A 15,148-nucleotide genomic window follows, 5' to 3' on the forward strand; every position below is an offset into this window, starting at 1 on the left:
CCCCTGCTTGTGTTCCTCCTCTAGCTCTCTCTCTCTCTCTGTCAAATAAATAAATCAAATGTTTTTTTTTTTTTTAAAGAACAGTTATAATTTTTTAAAAAATCCATTCAAAAGGAGACTTGAGTTTTCCATTCACTTCTTCATTTCCGGAAGTTTGATTTTTAAATTTGACCACTCCTTCTGAAGAACATCTGATTAATGAGTGACCAATATGTCCCACTGCTGCCTCCCTACTGGAGCACCCACCAACATAGGAACTGCTGCTTCTGGAGCCTCTAATCTCTACGTCCCCAGTTATTTTTCAAGTGGAAGCTGCTTCCGCTAGAAGGACTCTTCTTTAATCCCACACTCACTGAGTCCCTGCTCCTGAGCCCACCACCTCTGCTATCCCAGCTCCCACCTCATTCTTACACACCAACCTCCCCTTCCCATAGCAACAGGGCAAAAGAGAATAATGTGGAGGTGGTTTTCACAGTCGCCCCAGTGGCCAAAAGTTGTACTCCTAAATGTCTTTGCCACCCCCTCCAACCAATTAAAACTCCAAAAAAATATTCCCAACTAAATAAGGTCATGCTTTACTATGCAGTACTACTTTTGTAAGCTTCCGTGGAAATCATTCATTAGAACGAATGGAAGTTCTCCGAGGGCAGAGAATTTTGCCCATGTGTCTCCATCTCCAGCATATACTGTAGGTCATCAGCTTTAAGTTGCTGTCAGTTGTAAGATGCATTTCGGATGAGCAAAAATGTGGAAACAAATGTGCATCCTATAGCCAATGAAATATGGCAACAGAAGTAACTCTTCACATAATAAGTGCTTAATAAATGCTTACTGAATTATATTTTTTTAAAGTTTCTTTGGGAAAGTCTTTTGAGGCCAAGCAACCAGCTTACAGATACATCTGCAGGGGGGAGAGGACTAGAACTTAAGGATTGCCTGTATTCCTAATAGCCAATTTTTGAAAAGAATAGAAGTTCTCCAGAAAGTGTTGTGTTCCTATCTAGGTGTGTGTCTGTCTCTCTTCTCTCTCTCCTTACCTCATCAATTAGTTTTCTGGCATTTGCAATAGTGTAATCACCAGCAAATAATACCACTAAGCATGACTCATCGCTGTTCTTCTGTCTCTGACCCCGAGATACTGGAACAATACTTCTGTTGGCTTCTGTGGAAACTCGGACAGCTTTGAGCTCTTCGGTAGTAGGTAGAGGAACATGGTCTTGCACTACAGCATTCTCTGGAAGAAGGCTCCAGTTGAGTTCTCCTGACACAGGTGTAAAGTCATGAATGTTGCTCCAGGTATTATTGAAGATACTTAGCCCTGCATCTTTGAACTGGAACGCTAATTCAGGGTAGTACCATTGGAAGCAGCCAAACTTGATGTTTGTGGAAGACTCAATGATGGGTTGAGTGGCACAGCACAAAAAGACTTCCAGCTTTCTACAATCCCTCACACGAAACTGTTGGCAGGCTAACGTGCACTTGCAATCTCTGCAATTCCGGAAAAACACACTGCCTTTCACAGGTCCCAGAAAAATTACACAGTTAGTACAGTCATCGATAGTAATTGTAGCCGAGTGATCAAAGACGTAGATGTTACAGTTCTCACAGTCTTGAATGAGAAACTGTTGTCCTGCCACTTGGCCAGGTAGGCGACCTACTGTTTCATCCTTCAGGCCACTGAACATGTAGTCTTTTGGATTAACCTGCAGGGACAAAACACAGGCCTTGAGTATTACTAACATTATTCAACAAATATTAGTCAAGTGTCTACTGGGTACCACGCACAGTTCTTGGCGCTAAAATAAGAAGTTCCTACTCTCACCAACTTGGCAACACAATAAGAAAATGAACAGCACAAATTATTTTTTTCCAACAATTAAGAGAAATGAGGGGGGAAAAAAGGGAGAGGAAACTGTGATAAAGAAAGACTCAAGGACGTAACAACCAAACAAGGTGTGAACATTGTGTGGATCCTGTTTCAACATACCAACTATAGAGATACTTTTTTGAAACCGTTGGGGAAATTCTCACGCACACAGCATTTTGGATGATATTAAGGAATATTTCAGCTCTGACCCTTTCTTTTTTCCTGATGCTTCAATTTTTAAATTTTTTAAATTCAAGTGTAATTAACATATAGTGTCATATTAGTTTCAGGTGTACAGTGTAGTGATTCAATAATTCCATACATCACCCGGTGCTCATCACAAGTGCCCTCCTTAATCCCCATCACCTAGTTCACCTACCTCCCCTCTGGTAACCTCCAGTTTGTTCTATGTAAGAGTCCGGTGTTTCGACTGTCTTTTTCCTTTGTTCGTTTGTGTTGCTTCTTAAATTCCACAAGTGAAAATTTAAAACAACTTCTGCTGCTTCTTTAAAAACTTCTGAAATTGGAAATACACCCAGACTGAAATATATTTCTCTATCCTTCAGTATATGGATGCATGGGTCTTAGTTTCTAAACCCCGACTGATTTCTGCAATATGCTACAGAAAATGGAAGAACCCGAAGGCACAAGAATTACTATATGGCATAACTCCCATCTGCAAGTTTGATTCAAATATTTATTGAGCTTTTCCTACAATGTAATTCTTTAAATGCCACCATTCCTATCTTTAGATATTCTAAACTAAAGCACACATAACCTTTTAAACAGTATGCCTGGAATTTGTCACATTATATATTTTAAAATTCTAACTGACCTCTAAGAGCCACAAAAAGGCCATTTTGATTTTTTTTAATTACATGTGAGTCTACTTGCACTGTTTTACCTTTTTGCACATATTAGATTTCATGCAAAACTATTCATGTGCCAGAAATAGACTCCCAGAGAGTAGGTAAAATTTTGATTAGTCACAGAGGATAATCATCCCAACCATTACCAAACTAACTTAAAGTGACTTATTCAGTATTGCACAATAAATGTTGTACTTATCCAGTTTTATATAATGTACTAGAAGGAGTACTGGTCTGCAGCATGAGGCAATAAGAGAGGCACTTTGTCTCCCAGTCTTAATTTTGTCACCTATAAGCAACATCACCTTGGAAGAGGCACTTCAATTTCCCAGATCTTCAGTCATTCAACCAACATTTGAACACCCAATATGAGCCAGATGGTCTCTTAGGCACTGACATGAGTATGACCAGCTCTTCCCATAAAAAAAGTAAAACTAACCTAAACAGATGATTTAAAAACAACTTGGCTGTGTAATGCAAGATGCCTAGAATATTCTGGAAACACAGAGGAGAATGACACCTGCGGTGGGGGAGGTAGGGGTGTAAGACTTTACTAACAAAGTGAGAATGAACAAGCTGAAGATCACCACATAAAACGGATAGGAGTAAAGGAGCCTCCCTTCCCACACCAGGCAAAAGTGAAAGAATTAACAAAATAAAACTCTTCGGAGAACGTGAGGAAAAACAAAAGTGGTTTGGTGTTTACCAGTGATACTAGAATGGGAGTAGATGAAGCTAGAGAGATAGGTAAGGGCCGTATCATAAAGCCTGGAAGTTATCCATGGGCAGTTGGTTACCACAGGAAGATTTTAAATAAGAAAAATTTACATTGCAGGAAGATTACTCTGATAAGAATATGGAGGGGGAGCATGGATCTGAGATTGTTGCAGTCAGTCATCCAGCAAGGACTGGACGGAGAGCAGTGGTTAGGAGAGAAGCGGAAGATAGGATAAATTTGAGAAATATCGAGGAAGTAGAATCAATTTGGTAATTCAATGGCTATAGGAGGTAAGGCAGAAGGATGGATCCAAAATGATTCCTAGTTCTGTAGTCAGTGTTTTTTGACTTTTTTGGACTATAATCCACATTAGTAGATTCTTCAGCACAGCCCAGTACACCTACTTGTATTTGTGCATGTACACATACCAAAGAAATGAAAGCTTCACAAATAATATTTACCCTAATTTTGTGTTAAGCCCCCCAAATTTTCTATTATCCCACTGAAGGGTTTGAAAAAACACTGCTCTGATTTATATGATTGGATGTTAGTGTGCCATACATCAGAAGAAGGGAAAAATACAGGAGGCAAACACAGGTTTAATGTGGAAAGAAGTGTTCAAGCAATTCTATTTCTAGGATTTTACAGGTGATGCATGTATATAAAGGTACCAGGGCGCCTGGGTGGCTCAATCAGTTGCGTTACTCTTGGTTTTGGCTCAGGTCGTGATCTCATGGATTGTGAGATCGAGCCCCGTGTCAGGCTCCAAGTTCCGTGCGGACTCTGCTCAAAGATTCTCTCCCTCTGCTTGCCCCCTCAAGTAAATAAACTTATCTTTTTTTTTTTTTTTTTCCAAAAGAGGTACAGTATTCCAGTTTGGTCTCTACCAAGAAACTGAATTAGCATGGTTGCTGGTTCCCTATTGCCTAAGATCAGCCCCAAAGGGACCATGTAAGGAAAACACCAAGAAAAGGGGAAACTATGAGAAGTCCCTGTGGGGGAGAGCAGGAGGATAAAACAGAAAAGGAACCTCTGGGATTTCTGCTCTTGCTTCTCCCCCACCCTAAATCTTGAGACAACAGCGCTTCTTCCGCACCTGCTGGGACTCAGATCTCTGGTCCAGACTTCCTTTGAGTAAATTCAGGGCAGGACAGAAACCCTGGGCTGGTGAAGAGCTGGGAAAAAACAGGTGGGGACTGACTCTGACGGTTGCTCTGGACCTCTCCAAACCCTCATAACTGGCAGATTAAAATCTAAGGAGTGTCTTCTAATGTGCTTCTCCCAACTACTGATTGGTCAAGGAGACCAAAAATATTAACAAAATATATAAGATCTGAAAAACACAATGAGAATAAGCTTGAGTTCTGCATCCGACAAGTAGAGTGTACTCACAGTTTTCTTAAGGACACATTAAAGCTTTTTAAAAAATCATATACTAGATCATAAAGCCTAAACAAATTTCAAATGACAGATAACTTACAGACCATGATATGGGACCAACATGTAATTAAGTTAAAAGTTAATAACAAAAGATACTTCTAAAAATTCTTGCCTACTTGAAAATTTTAAAAACACACTGCTCAATAACTCATGGGTTAAAGAAATCATAATCAAATCTAAAAATACTTAGAATTAAATGTTAAGGCGCCACATTGGGGATGCAGCAAAGATGGTGCTTTGAAGGAAATCTATAACCTTAAATAGCTATAATAAAAACACTCAAAATTAGTTAAATGTCCATCTTAAGAAATTAGACAATAAATAAACCTACAGAAAGCAGGAGAAAAAAGATAAATAGAAGTTAATGACTTAGGTATTAAATATATAATAGAAAACATGAGCAAAGCCAAACATATGTTTTCTTTTGGGGGGGGGCAAAAAATAGGCAAACTTCTGGCAAGAATGACCAAGGAAAGAAGAATGAAACACGAACGATATGAATGAAGAGAGGGATATTACCATAAATGGAGGTTAAAAAGACAGTAGTATCAATAACCATATACCAACAAGTTTCAGGAGATTTTGTCTATGAAATGAACAAATCTCTTAAAAAATAACTTTTTTTTTTAAAGATTTTATTTTTGACAGAGAGAGAGAGAGAGTGTGTACAAGCAGGGGAAGCAGCAGGCAGAGGGAGAGGGAGAAGCAGGCTTCCTGTTGAGCAGGGAGCCCGACGCAGGGCTCGATCCCAGGACCCTGGGATCACGACCTGAGCCGAAGGCAGACGCTCAACCGTCTGAGCCACCCAGGCGCCCCCAAAAATAACTTCGCACAACTGACTTCAGAGGAAGTTAAAAGCTTAAATAAAATGCTATTTACTGCTAACGAAATACAACCAGTGGGCTAAGTGTTCCCACAAAGAAAACACCAGGTCCAGATGGTTTTATAAGCAGATTCCAATTTTATTTATCCCAGGTTTATGCAAACCCATAAAGACAACAGAAAAAGAAGGACCAGTCCTAACTCATGCTACTAGCCTGCCTGGCAAGAACCTAGTAAGAAAAACAAAGACATAACAAAAGAAGAAGATTTTAGGTTCATTTCACTCACATCTGTAGATGGGGGAAGAAAAAAAAACACACAACACACCACCACCCTGCAAATTAAATCAATCCTATAAAAAGAGAAAGCACCACAACCAAGTTGAGTGCAAATGGTTCAGTATTAGAAAAATCCTTCAATGTAAGTCACTATTACGTGATAACAACTTACATTTTGCTCCTAATTCCTATTGATCTGCTGTGGCAACATATTCCTCAGTAGCTCTGAAGCACTTGTCGTGACTTGTCTCTGCCCTCTGATTCTCCTTTGCCCAGACGGCCTTCTCCTAGTTCTTCCTGTCCACCTGTCAAACTTGTTTCTGGGAAGCTCTCCAGTTTCCTCAACCAGGAGCCTGCTCCCCCTTTTCGGAGGCTCTATGTTGCATTAAATACTAGTGTCTATCTCTTCCTGTACAGCGATCTTTGGGCTGGCATCCTGTAACCAATCTACTTAAAACGGAAACACCTCCTCCAACACGACCTCTTTACCCTTCTTTATTTTTCTCCAAAGCACTTAACTTCCTTTTAATGCACTGTGTACGAATTGTATTTATTGTCTTTATTCTACCAGCCCTCCATTGGCACATAAGGTCTACGAGGGAAAGGATTATCTGCCTTGCTCACCCTTGTTTTCCCCTGCACCTAGAACAGTGCTTGGCACCACAGAGGCACTCCATACACCCATGTTGAATCCATTTTAACTACTGAATCTTTGTTACCTCAGAGTGTAACCAGGAGGGAGGCGGTCCCCAGGGGTCGTTTTAATAAACAAATGTGAAGAGTAACTAAGTTTGGTAATCACACACTTCCCCACTCCCCCATTCTCCACGCCATCCCCAAAGAAGAGAGATCCCGATAATGATCAAGAACAACATGATATTCCTAGGGACATTCAGTCAGGTCACCGCGCAAGTTGGCCAACTTCTGAGTAGGAAGATAATTATACACAAAGGAGGCAAGGGCACTCTTAATACCAGTCCTGGGTTTCTCCTTTTTACATTCTCTTCTCTCCCATACCTGCGGTAAAAGAAAGCTGCGGCTGCCTTCCGCTTGGAAGAGCCAGTCAAAGGGGATGGGAATGTGGTCACGGAGCAGGCTAATGGGATCTGGATCTAATCCAGGCCTTAAAGTGGAGAAAAGGGAACTTGCAAGAGTGGTTTCAGTCAGTTCTGCTTTAGGCCTTAAGGAGGGTAAAAACACTGTCTGGTCTTCTTCAGCCTGTCACCTTGGCACCAACCCACCTCCCGCAGTGGGGGTGAGAAGATCAAGCGCACCAGGATTAGGTGCAGGGAAAAGGAGCCCAGGAGTTGGCCTGTCTCTACCAAGGCCTCAGACTCAATGGGCAAGTAGAATCTTCAAGTTTCAGTTTATAGTTTATCTCACTGTACCTAAAACTCTGATGTAAAACTCTGTATCTTCCTGGGGAATTAATTTGGGGTTCAAGATTCTGGCCAAATTATCTTTGCCTGAGATATGGATAACAAGTTCAAACATTTGCAAGCATATTTATCTGAGAATTAAGTAGGGAACAAACCAGTGTTTGGATAAAAATAAAAAAATAAAAGTTGGGGCGCCTGGGTGGCTCAGCTGGTTAAGCATCTGCCTTTGGCTCGGGTCTTGATCTTGGGGTCCTGGGGTCTGCAGGTCGGGCTCCCTGCTCAGTGGGGAGTCTGCTCTGCTTTTCCCATTCCCTCTGCCCCTCCCCCCCAGCTAGTGTGTTCTCTCTCTCAAATAAATAAATAAAATCTTAAAAAAATAACAGTTAATACCTGTTACTTAAAGGAATTTGGCAAATTTGTTTTGCATGGAAATGATACATAAGATGTATGGTATTTGAGAAGTTTCAGCTATATTAATTATAATTAGTACTATACCAGTAGTTGCAGTTAAGACTTGTTGCAAACGCAGAAATAATATCCACTCTTTCTTAACTTTGAAATTACTGAGCTGCTGCCTTAGTCTGCACAGGAAGTGTTATGTACTGAATACCTATATCCTCTCAAAGTTCAAATGCTGAAGCCCTAACCCCCAAAGTGATGGTACTTGGGAGTTAGGCCTTTCAGGTTTAGAAGAAATCATAAGGGCAGGGCCTCATGATGGGATCAGGGCTCTTAGAAGAGGAGATCTCCCTCTCTTCCTCCCTCCGTCTCCCTCCCTCCTTGTGCACACACTAGAGGAAAGGCCATGAGTCCACAAGAAGGTAACTGAATATGAACCAGGAAGCAGGCCCTCACCAGTGAGAACTGTGGAACTCTTGGCACATTACAATTCCGTCCAAATCCCTGCACTAAGAGACCCGACCAAACTCTAGCATGTCTTCTAGCAGCACAAAGCCATGTCTCTAGAAGGACCCTACCCCCCTACCCCCATTAAAATTCCTGCCTGGAAAGTCTTCCTGCCAGGAAAATTTACTACTTATTCTAGCCAATACTTGATAATAGGCCCCTGACTTCCCTTTCTTAGAGCATTTATTAAAAAGGGCTTAACAGGGGCGCCTGGTTGGCTCTGTCAGTTAAGGGTCTGCCTTCGGCTCAGGTCATGGTCCCAGGGTCCTGGGATCGAGCCCCGCATTGGGCTCCCTGCTCAGCCGGGAGTCTGCTTCTCCCTCTCCCTCTGCTGCTCCCCTTGCTTGTGTACTCTCACTCTCTCTCTCTCAGATAAATAAATAAAATCTTTTTTTTAAAAAAGGGGGCTTAACAGTTGTGAATATGTAAGTCTTAAAACTCAGTGATATCTTTCTCAAGGACCTGAGAGTCATTCCTTTGAAATACAATTACCAGGAAGGATAGGGCCTCTGTGTACCACCAGTCTCTGTGGGAGGACAGAATCCTAAGGTTGATAACTGCGAGTGAACAAACACAGCTGGTTTAATCACATTTACACTGACCAACTTTGTAATTTTCACTTCTCTGACTTTATGGAGCCCCTGCTCTCCCAGTTCCCTCATTTTCCTGATAAAATTGCTGAAATCAGCTCTACACAAATTGGTACGGAGCTCAGCTCTGTCCCCTAGTGTCAGCAGTTACTGAACAAAATCTGTTTTCAATGCTTTAACTAATGTCCAGCAGTATTTATCTTTGACACCAGACACTCGATCTGCGGGTACCTTGATCTTGTACTTCTCAGTCTCTAGAACCATTTAATAAAGAAATGTCTGTTGTTTAAGCTACCTAGTCTATGCTATTTTGTCATGGCAGCCTGAGACAGACTAAGACTGGTTGCCATAACAAAATAACACCCAGGTGGCTTAAACAACAGAAATTTATATTTCACACTCTGGAGGCTGGGGATGTCCAAGATTAAGGGTGCCATCACAGTTGGTTTCCTTCCTGGGTGAGTGCTGGGCAAGCTCTCTGATGTCTCTTCTTATAAGGACACTAATCCTATCAGATCAGGGCCCCACCTTTATGATCCCTTTTAACCTTAATTACTTCCTTTGAGGCCCCATCTCCAAACACAGCCACAGGGAGAGTTAGGGCTTCAACATGGGAATTTTGGAGGGACACAAACACTCAGTCCATAACAACTGCTAATGGTGAGGAGTTAAATGTAATTTACTATTCTTCTAAGTGTTTTATCCAGACACCTCAGTTCTTCTATTTATGGGGAGAAATTAATGCTATAGTTAAAGATCCTCTAAGCTACAGAGTTCTATAGTACAAAATTATTTGGACTGTAAATATGGTCTACAAAGGAGAAATTTAGGATTTATGTTGCTGTACTTTCTCAACAAATCCTGAAAGTTCTTCAAAACAAAAAGTAATAATAGATAACCTGAAGCTTAGTACAACAGTAATTTTGCAAAAGTTAACTCTTCTTTCTCAAATAAAGTGCCCAAAATCACAAACATGGGAAGGTCATATTTCAAGCTACCATTTCACAAATGCCACTTATGAAGTGAGCTCAGTTTAGGCTGTATTTCTTACTACAATCCATAAAAGGTAGTAAATACACTTTAAGAATCAAAGAAACATTTCAATAGCTGCAATTCACCTGATACAGCTACTAAACTAAGTTAAGCATTATTTTCCTAACAGAAAACGAAAGTAAACATCTTATTTTTTACCGAGTAGCAATGCAAATTTTCCATTAAAATTCATCTCCACAGGTAAACTTCCATAATGATAATCTGAGATGAAACAGTAGAATTTTTAAATTTTAATGGAAAGCCTGTCTGCACTGAAGTCCCAAAATAAAGCTCAGGAGTATAAGAAGCACCCTATAGGCACGAGGCACCATTTCCAGTGCTTTATAATCCATTCACTCAATACTCCTAAAAACCCCGGGGCGCCTGGGTGGCTTGGTGTGTTGAGTGTCTGACTCTTGATTTCAGCTCAGGTCGTGATCTCAGGAAGGCGAGATCCAGCCCTCCCTCGGGCTCTGCCAGCCCTCTCCCTCCCCCTTGGCCCCTCCCCCCTGCAGGTCTGCACGCAGCTTTCTCTGTCTCAAATAAATAAATAAAATCTTTTAAAAAATACTCATGAAAACCCCTATGAGAGTTGTGTACTATCGTCTCTGTTTTACAGATGAGAAAATTTAGGCACTCAGAGGCTAAATAAATAACTTGCCCAAAGTCACACAGTTAGTTAAGTGCTTGAGCTGAGTCTCAGACCTAGGCAGTCTGGCTCCTAAGTACGTTTTCTTGGTTGTTTCTTCGTATTTAACCATATTCAAACAGAAACCAATGTTTACTAGGCACATAAATCAATGGAACAGAATAGAGAGGTCAAAAATAGACTTATGTATACACTGGCAAAGGTGCAAAGGCAATACAATACAGAAAGGAGAGTCTTTTCCACAAATGTTATTGGAACAATTGGAAATCTATATGTAAAAAAGAAAGAAAAAGAATCTCTCATATTTTGCACCATATATAACAATTAACTCAAAATGGATCACAGAACCTAACTGTAAAACCAAAACTCTACAACTTCTAGAATAAAGCGGAGGAGAAAATTGTTGTAATCTTGGTTGGGCAAAGATTTTCTAGATGTGAAACCCAAAACGCAATCCATAAAAGAAAAAATTGAAAGCTGGACTTTTATCAAAATAGAAAACTTTTATTCTTCAAAAGACACTGTTAAGAGAAGACAAATCATTAATTGGTAAAAAAAAAAAATCTGCAAAACACACATATGACAAGGGACTTGTATCCAGGATATATTAAAATAAGTCTCAAAAGTCAATTAAGAAAACAACCTAGTAAAAAAGGGGCAAAAGATTTTAATAAACACTTCACCAAAGTAAATATATGGATGGCAAATAAGTACGTGGAAAAATGCGCAACATCATTAGTCATGAGGGATATGCAAGTTAGACCCCAATGAAATACCACTACATGCCTATTAGAATGGCTAAAATTAAAAAAACAAACCAAAACCCTGACCATACCAAGTGCTGGTGGCATAGCTACTGGATCTCATACACGGCTGGGAAGAACGCAAACTGGCACAGCCACTCTGGAAAACAGTCTGGCAGTTTCTTATACAACTTAACACACAATTTCCATGAGTCAGTGACCCCACTCCTAGGTATTCACCCAAACGAAATGAAAAATTATGTTCACTCAAAAACCATGCAGCTTTTTATTCACAATTACCAAAACTGAAAACAACCCTAATGTTCCTCAACCAGTGAATGGATAAACAAACATGATACACCCATATAATGGAATACTAATCAACAGTAAAAAGGAACTCCTGATACATGCAGTAACATGGATGAATTTTAAAAGTATCATGCTAAGTGAAAGAAGGCAGACTCAAAAGGTTACATACTACAGGGTCCCATTTATATGACTTTCTCAAAAAGACAAAACTATAGGGATGGGGCACCCAGTCCGGTCAGTTGGTAGAGCATGTAACTCTTGATCACCGGGTCAAGAGTTTTGAGTCCCATGTGGGGTGAAGAGAGTACTTAAATAAATAAGACTTTATTTTTAAAAGATTCTTCCATTTATTTATTTGACAGAGAGAGACAGAGAGCACAAGCTGGGGGAGCAACAGAGGGAGAGGGAGAAGCAGACTCCCCGCCGAGCAAGGAGCCCGATGCAGGGCTAGATCCCAGGACCCTGGGATCATGACCTGAGCCAAAGGCAGACGCTTAACTGACCGAGCCGGGCGCCCCCAAACATTATGTAAATTCAAGGTGTACAACGTGATGACTTGACACGCGCGTGTATCGGATACGCATATATACTGCAAAATGTTTACCACGATAAGGCTAGTTAACACATCTTTACCTAACATAATTACCATTTGGTCGTTTTGTCCAGACCATTAAAGCTCTGCCCTCATAGCAAGTCTCAAGTACACAATACTGTACTGTTAAGTACAGTCACCATGTTGTACATTAGATCCCCAAAACTTTTTCATCTCATGCGAGCATCTTTTCATTATGTTATTGCTAATTGCTGCAGGGAATCGCCATTCATAGCTTTCTTTAGTCACAGTTTCTGTTCTCTCATCAGAACCACCAACTGTCCAATTATTTTGGTATTCCCCAGCTAAATTTCTCAGAGTGGAATATGACCCAGCTAATTTCTTGGTAGGCGAAATCCTAGATTGCTGGCCCGACTGTGGATTTGTTGCTTTTGGGTCAGAGGAGTCCCTGACCTTCAGTCTAAACATGTGTGGCTAGCGGGCCATCATAGGGCCCAACGATGCATGCACAAGGGCTTACCCTTGAGTGGGAGCTGTGGGTGGGACCCACAGTACACTTGGCACGTGGATACAAAGTCCCATGACCCCAAAGGGCCCCTGGGTGGCTCAGTTGGTTAAGCATCTGCCTTCGGCTCGGGTCATGATCCCAGGGTCCTGGGATCGAGCCCCGCATCGGGCTCCCTGCTCGGCGGGGAGTCTGCTTCTCCCTCTCCCACTCCCCCTGCTTGTGTTCCCGCTCTCGCTGTGTCTCTCTCTGTCAAATAAATAAAGAAAATCTTTTAAAAAAAAGATAAAACTACAGGAATAAAAAAGTGATCAGAGGCAACTACAAAGGAGCATGAGGAAATCTGGCGGGATGATGGAACTGTTCTATATCTCAACTGTGGTGATCAGTTACTTGACTATGTTCATTTGCCAAAACTCGTAACTGTATACTTTAAAAGGGTAAATTTCACTGTATGTAAATTACATTTCATTTAAAATAAAATTACTTAAAATTTCAACATCGTTAAATCAGTTTCAGGACTACAGCTACATAGCTGAAAGGTTATTTCATAAATGAAAATGGCAGTGCCAAGTAATTATAGAAATAATAATAAATACCAGTACCTTGATCTTATGTACACTGAGGATAAAAGAAGGTGAAGCACTGTATTTATATTAGCTCACCATGTTGCTAAATTGATAACCACAAAATAGAATTATAAAATTTTAGGACTGAAAAGGATTTTCCAGGGGCGCCTGGGTGGCTCAGTCATTGGGCGCCGGCCTTTGGCTCAGGTCATGATCCCAGGGTCCTGGGATCGAGCCCCGCATCGGGCTCCCTGCTCAGTGGGAAGTCTGCTTCTCCCTCTCCCACTCCCCCTGCTTGTGCTCCTGCTCTCACTATCTCTCTGTGCCAAATAAATAAAATCTTTAAAAAAGAAAAAAAAAAAAGGATTTTCCATACCATCTAATCTAATCTTAATCTAATTTCACATCCTATCACATTCCCTTTGTTTACCCCGATTTGCCTGAATGCATCTAGCAATGCTTACCCCCCACCCCGCCCCATCCTGAGATGCTCAAAGAATTAGAGAACTCCAGTGGATCTTGGGAAATTGAAAGCTGGAAAAGCTAAAGGCCTTTACCAATGAGGTATACTGGTGTGTAGAATACAAATTAAAACCCCAGTCCCATATACTTTTCACTCTCTGTGCTTTTCCCCTTTACCAAAACTTTATGTAAGTGAAGAAATTTGAACCCTCAATACCCTGTTGGTAGAAATATAAAATGGTGCAGACACTTTAAAAAAGTTCAGCAGATCTTCAAAAAGTTAAACATAGAGTTACTATATGACTCAGGAATACCAAGTCTAGGTATATCCCTGAGAGAAATAAAAACGTATGTCCACATAAAAAACTGTACACAAATATTCAGAGCGGCATTATTTGTAATGGCCAAAAAGCGAAAACAACCCAAATGTCCACCAACTGATGAATGGATAAATAAACTGGACAAATAAAAGTTATAAGTAATTATCTATTCTGTGGAATATTATTCACCGATAAAAAGGAATAAAGTACTGATACATGCTACAATATGGATGAATCTCAAAAACATGCTAAGTGAAAGAAGCCAGTAACAAAAGGCCAAATACTGTGTGATTCCATTTATATGAAATGTGTAAAATAGGCAAATCTATAGAGATAGAAAGTAAAATTGTGGTTTCCCAGGGCTGGGGGTGGGGAGAGAGGGAAGTGGGAAGAACTACTAATAGGTATGGATTTCTTTTGTGGGGAATGAAAATGTTCTAAAATTAGATCATAGTAATGGCATCATAACCCTGTGAACTTACTAAAACTACTGAACTGTATACCTTAAGTAAGCTGTATGGTAGATGTATCTCAATAAAGCTATTTTTTATATTAAAACTGTTTAATTTTATTTGCTTCATTATTATATGTGCTTAAGCTTTTTTTATTTAATCACTTTAGAATAGTGTAAACATAAGGGATTTATGCCTGGCTTTATGTTTATACAGATTTGAATAGAATTATAATAAAATAATAGTCAAGTAGAAATCTATATTAGTCTTTTATAGGTATTCATTAATTATATATTTTTCCCCCAGAGATCGCATTTTTATTAATATTTCTATTTATATACACTGCATATATATCCGATTATAAAAATAAGGTGTGCTTATTATAAAAACTTCAGAAAATTTAGACATTTATTTCTAGTCCTTTTTAAGGACTCAACATATTTTTTTCTGTTTTTTAAAAATTTTAATTCCAGTGTAGTTAACATAGAATGTTAGGTTTCAGGTGTACAATACAGTGATTCCACAGTTCCATACATTACCCAGTGCTCACCAAGATAAGTGTACTCTTGATCCCCATTACCTATTTTACCCATCTCCCCACCTACCTCCCCTCTGGTAACCATCTGTTCGTTCTTGATAGTTACGAGTCTGTTTTTTGGTTTGTGTCTCTTTTTCCTTTGTTCGT

At 40.1% G+C, this 15,148-nt stretch overlaps 1 protein-coding gene across 3 annotated transcripts in view; it reads right to left on the reverse strand.

Annotated features, from left to right (window-relative positions):
• Positions 1 to 15,148, reverse strand: part of RP2 (RP2 activator of ARL3 GTPase) — a 52,628-nt gene that overhangs the window by 31,453 nt on the left and 6,027 nt on the right. For all 3 annotated transcript variants that reach the window (XM_027607387.2, XM_027607385.2, XM_035725745.1), the window contains one exon: positions 1,038 to 1,703. In XM_027607387.2, coding sequence (XP_027463188.1) covers positions 1,038 to 1,685 — 648 coding nt within the window. In that variant the 5' untranslated portion in view covers positions 1,686 to 1,703. The remainder of the gene's footprint in view (positions 1 to 1,037; positions 1,704 to 15,148) is intronic.

This window comes from Zalophus californianus, chromosome X (genome assembly GCF_009762305.2).
Source record: "Zalophus californianus isolate mZalCal1 chromosome X, mZalCal1.pri.v2, whole genome shotgun sequence".
Taxonomy (NCBI): Eukaryota; Metazoa; Chordata; class Mammalia; order Carnivora; family Otariidae; genus Zalophus; species Zalophus californianus.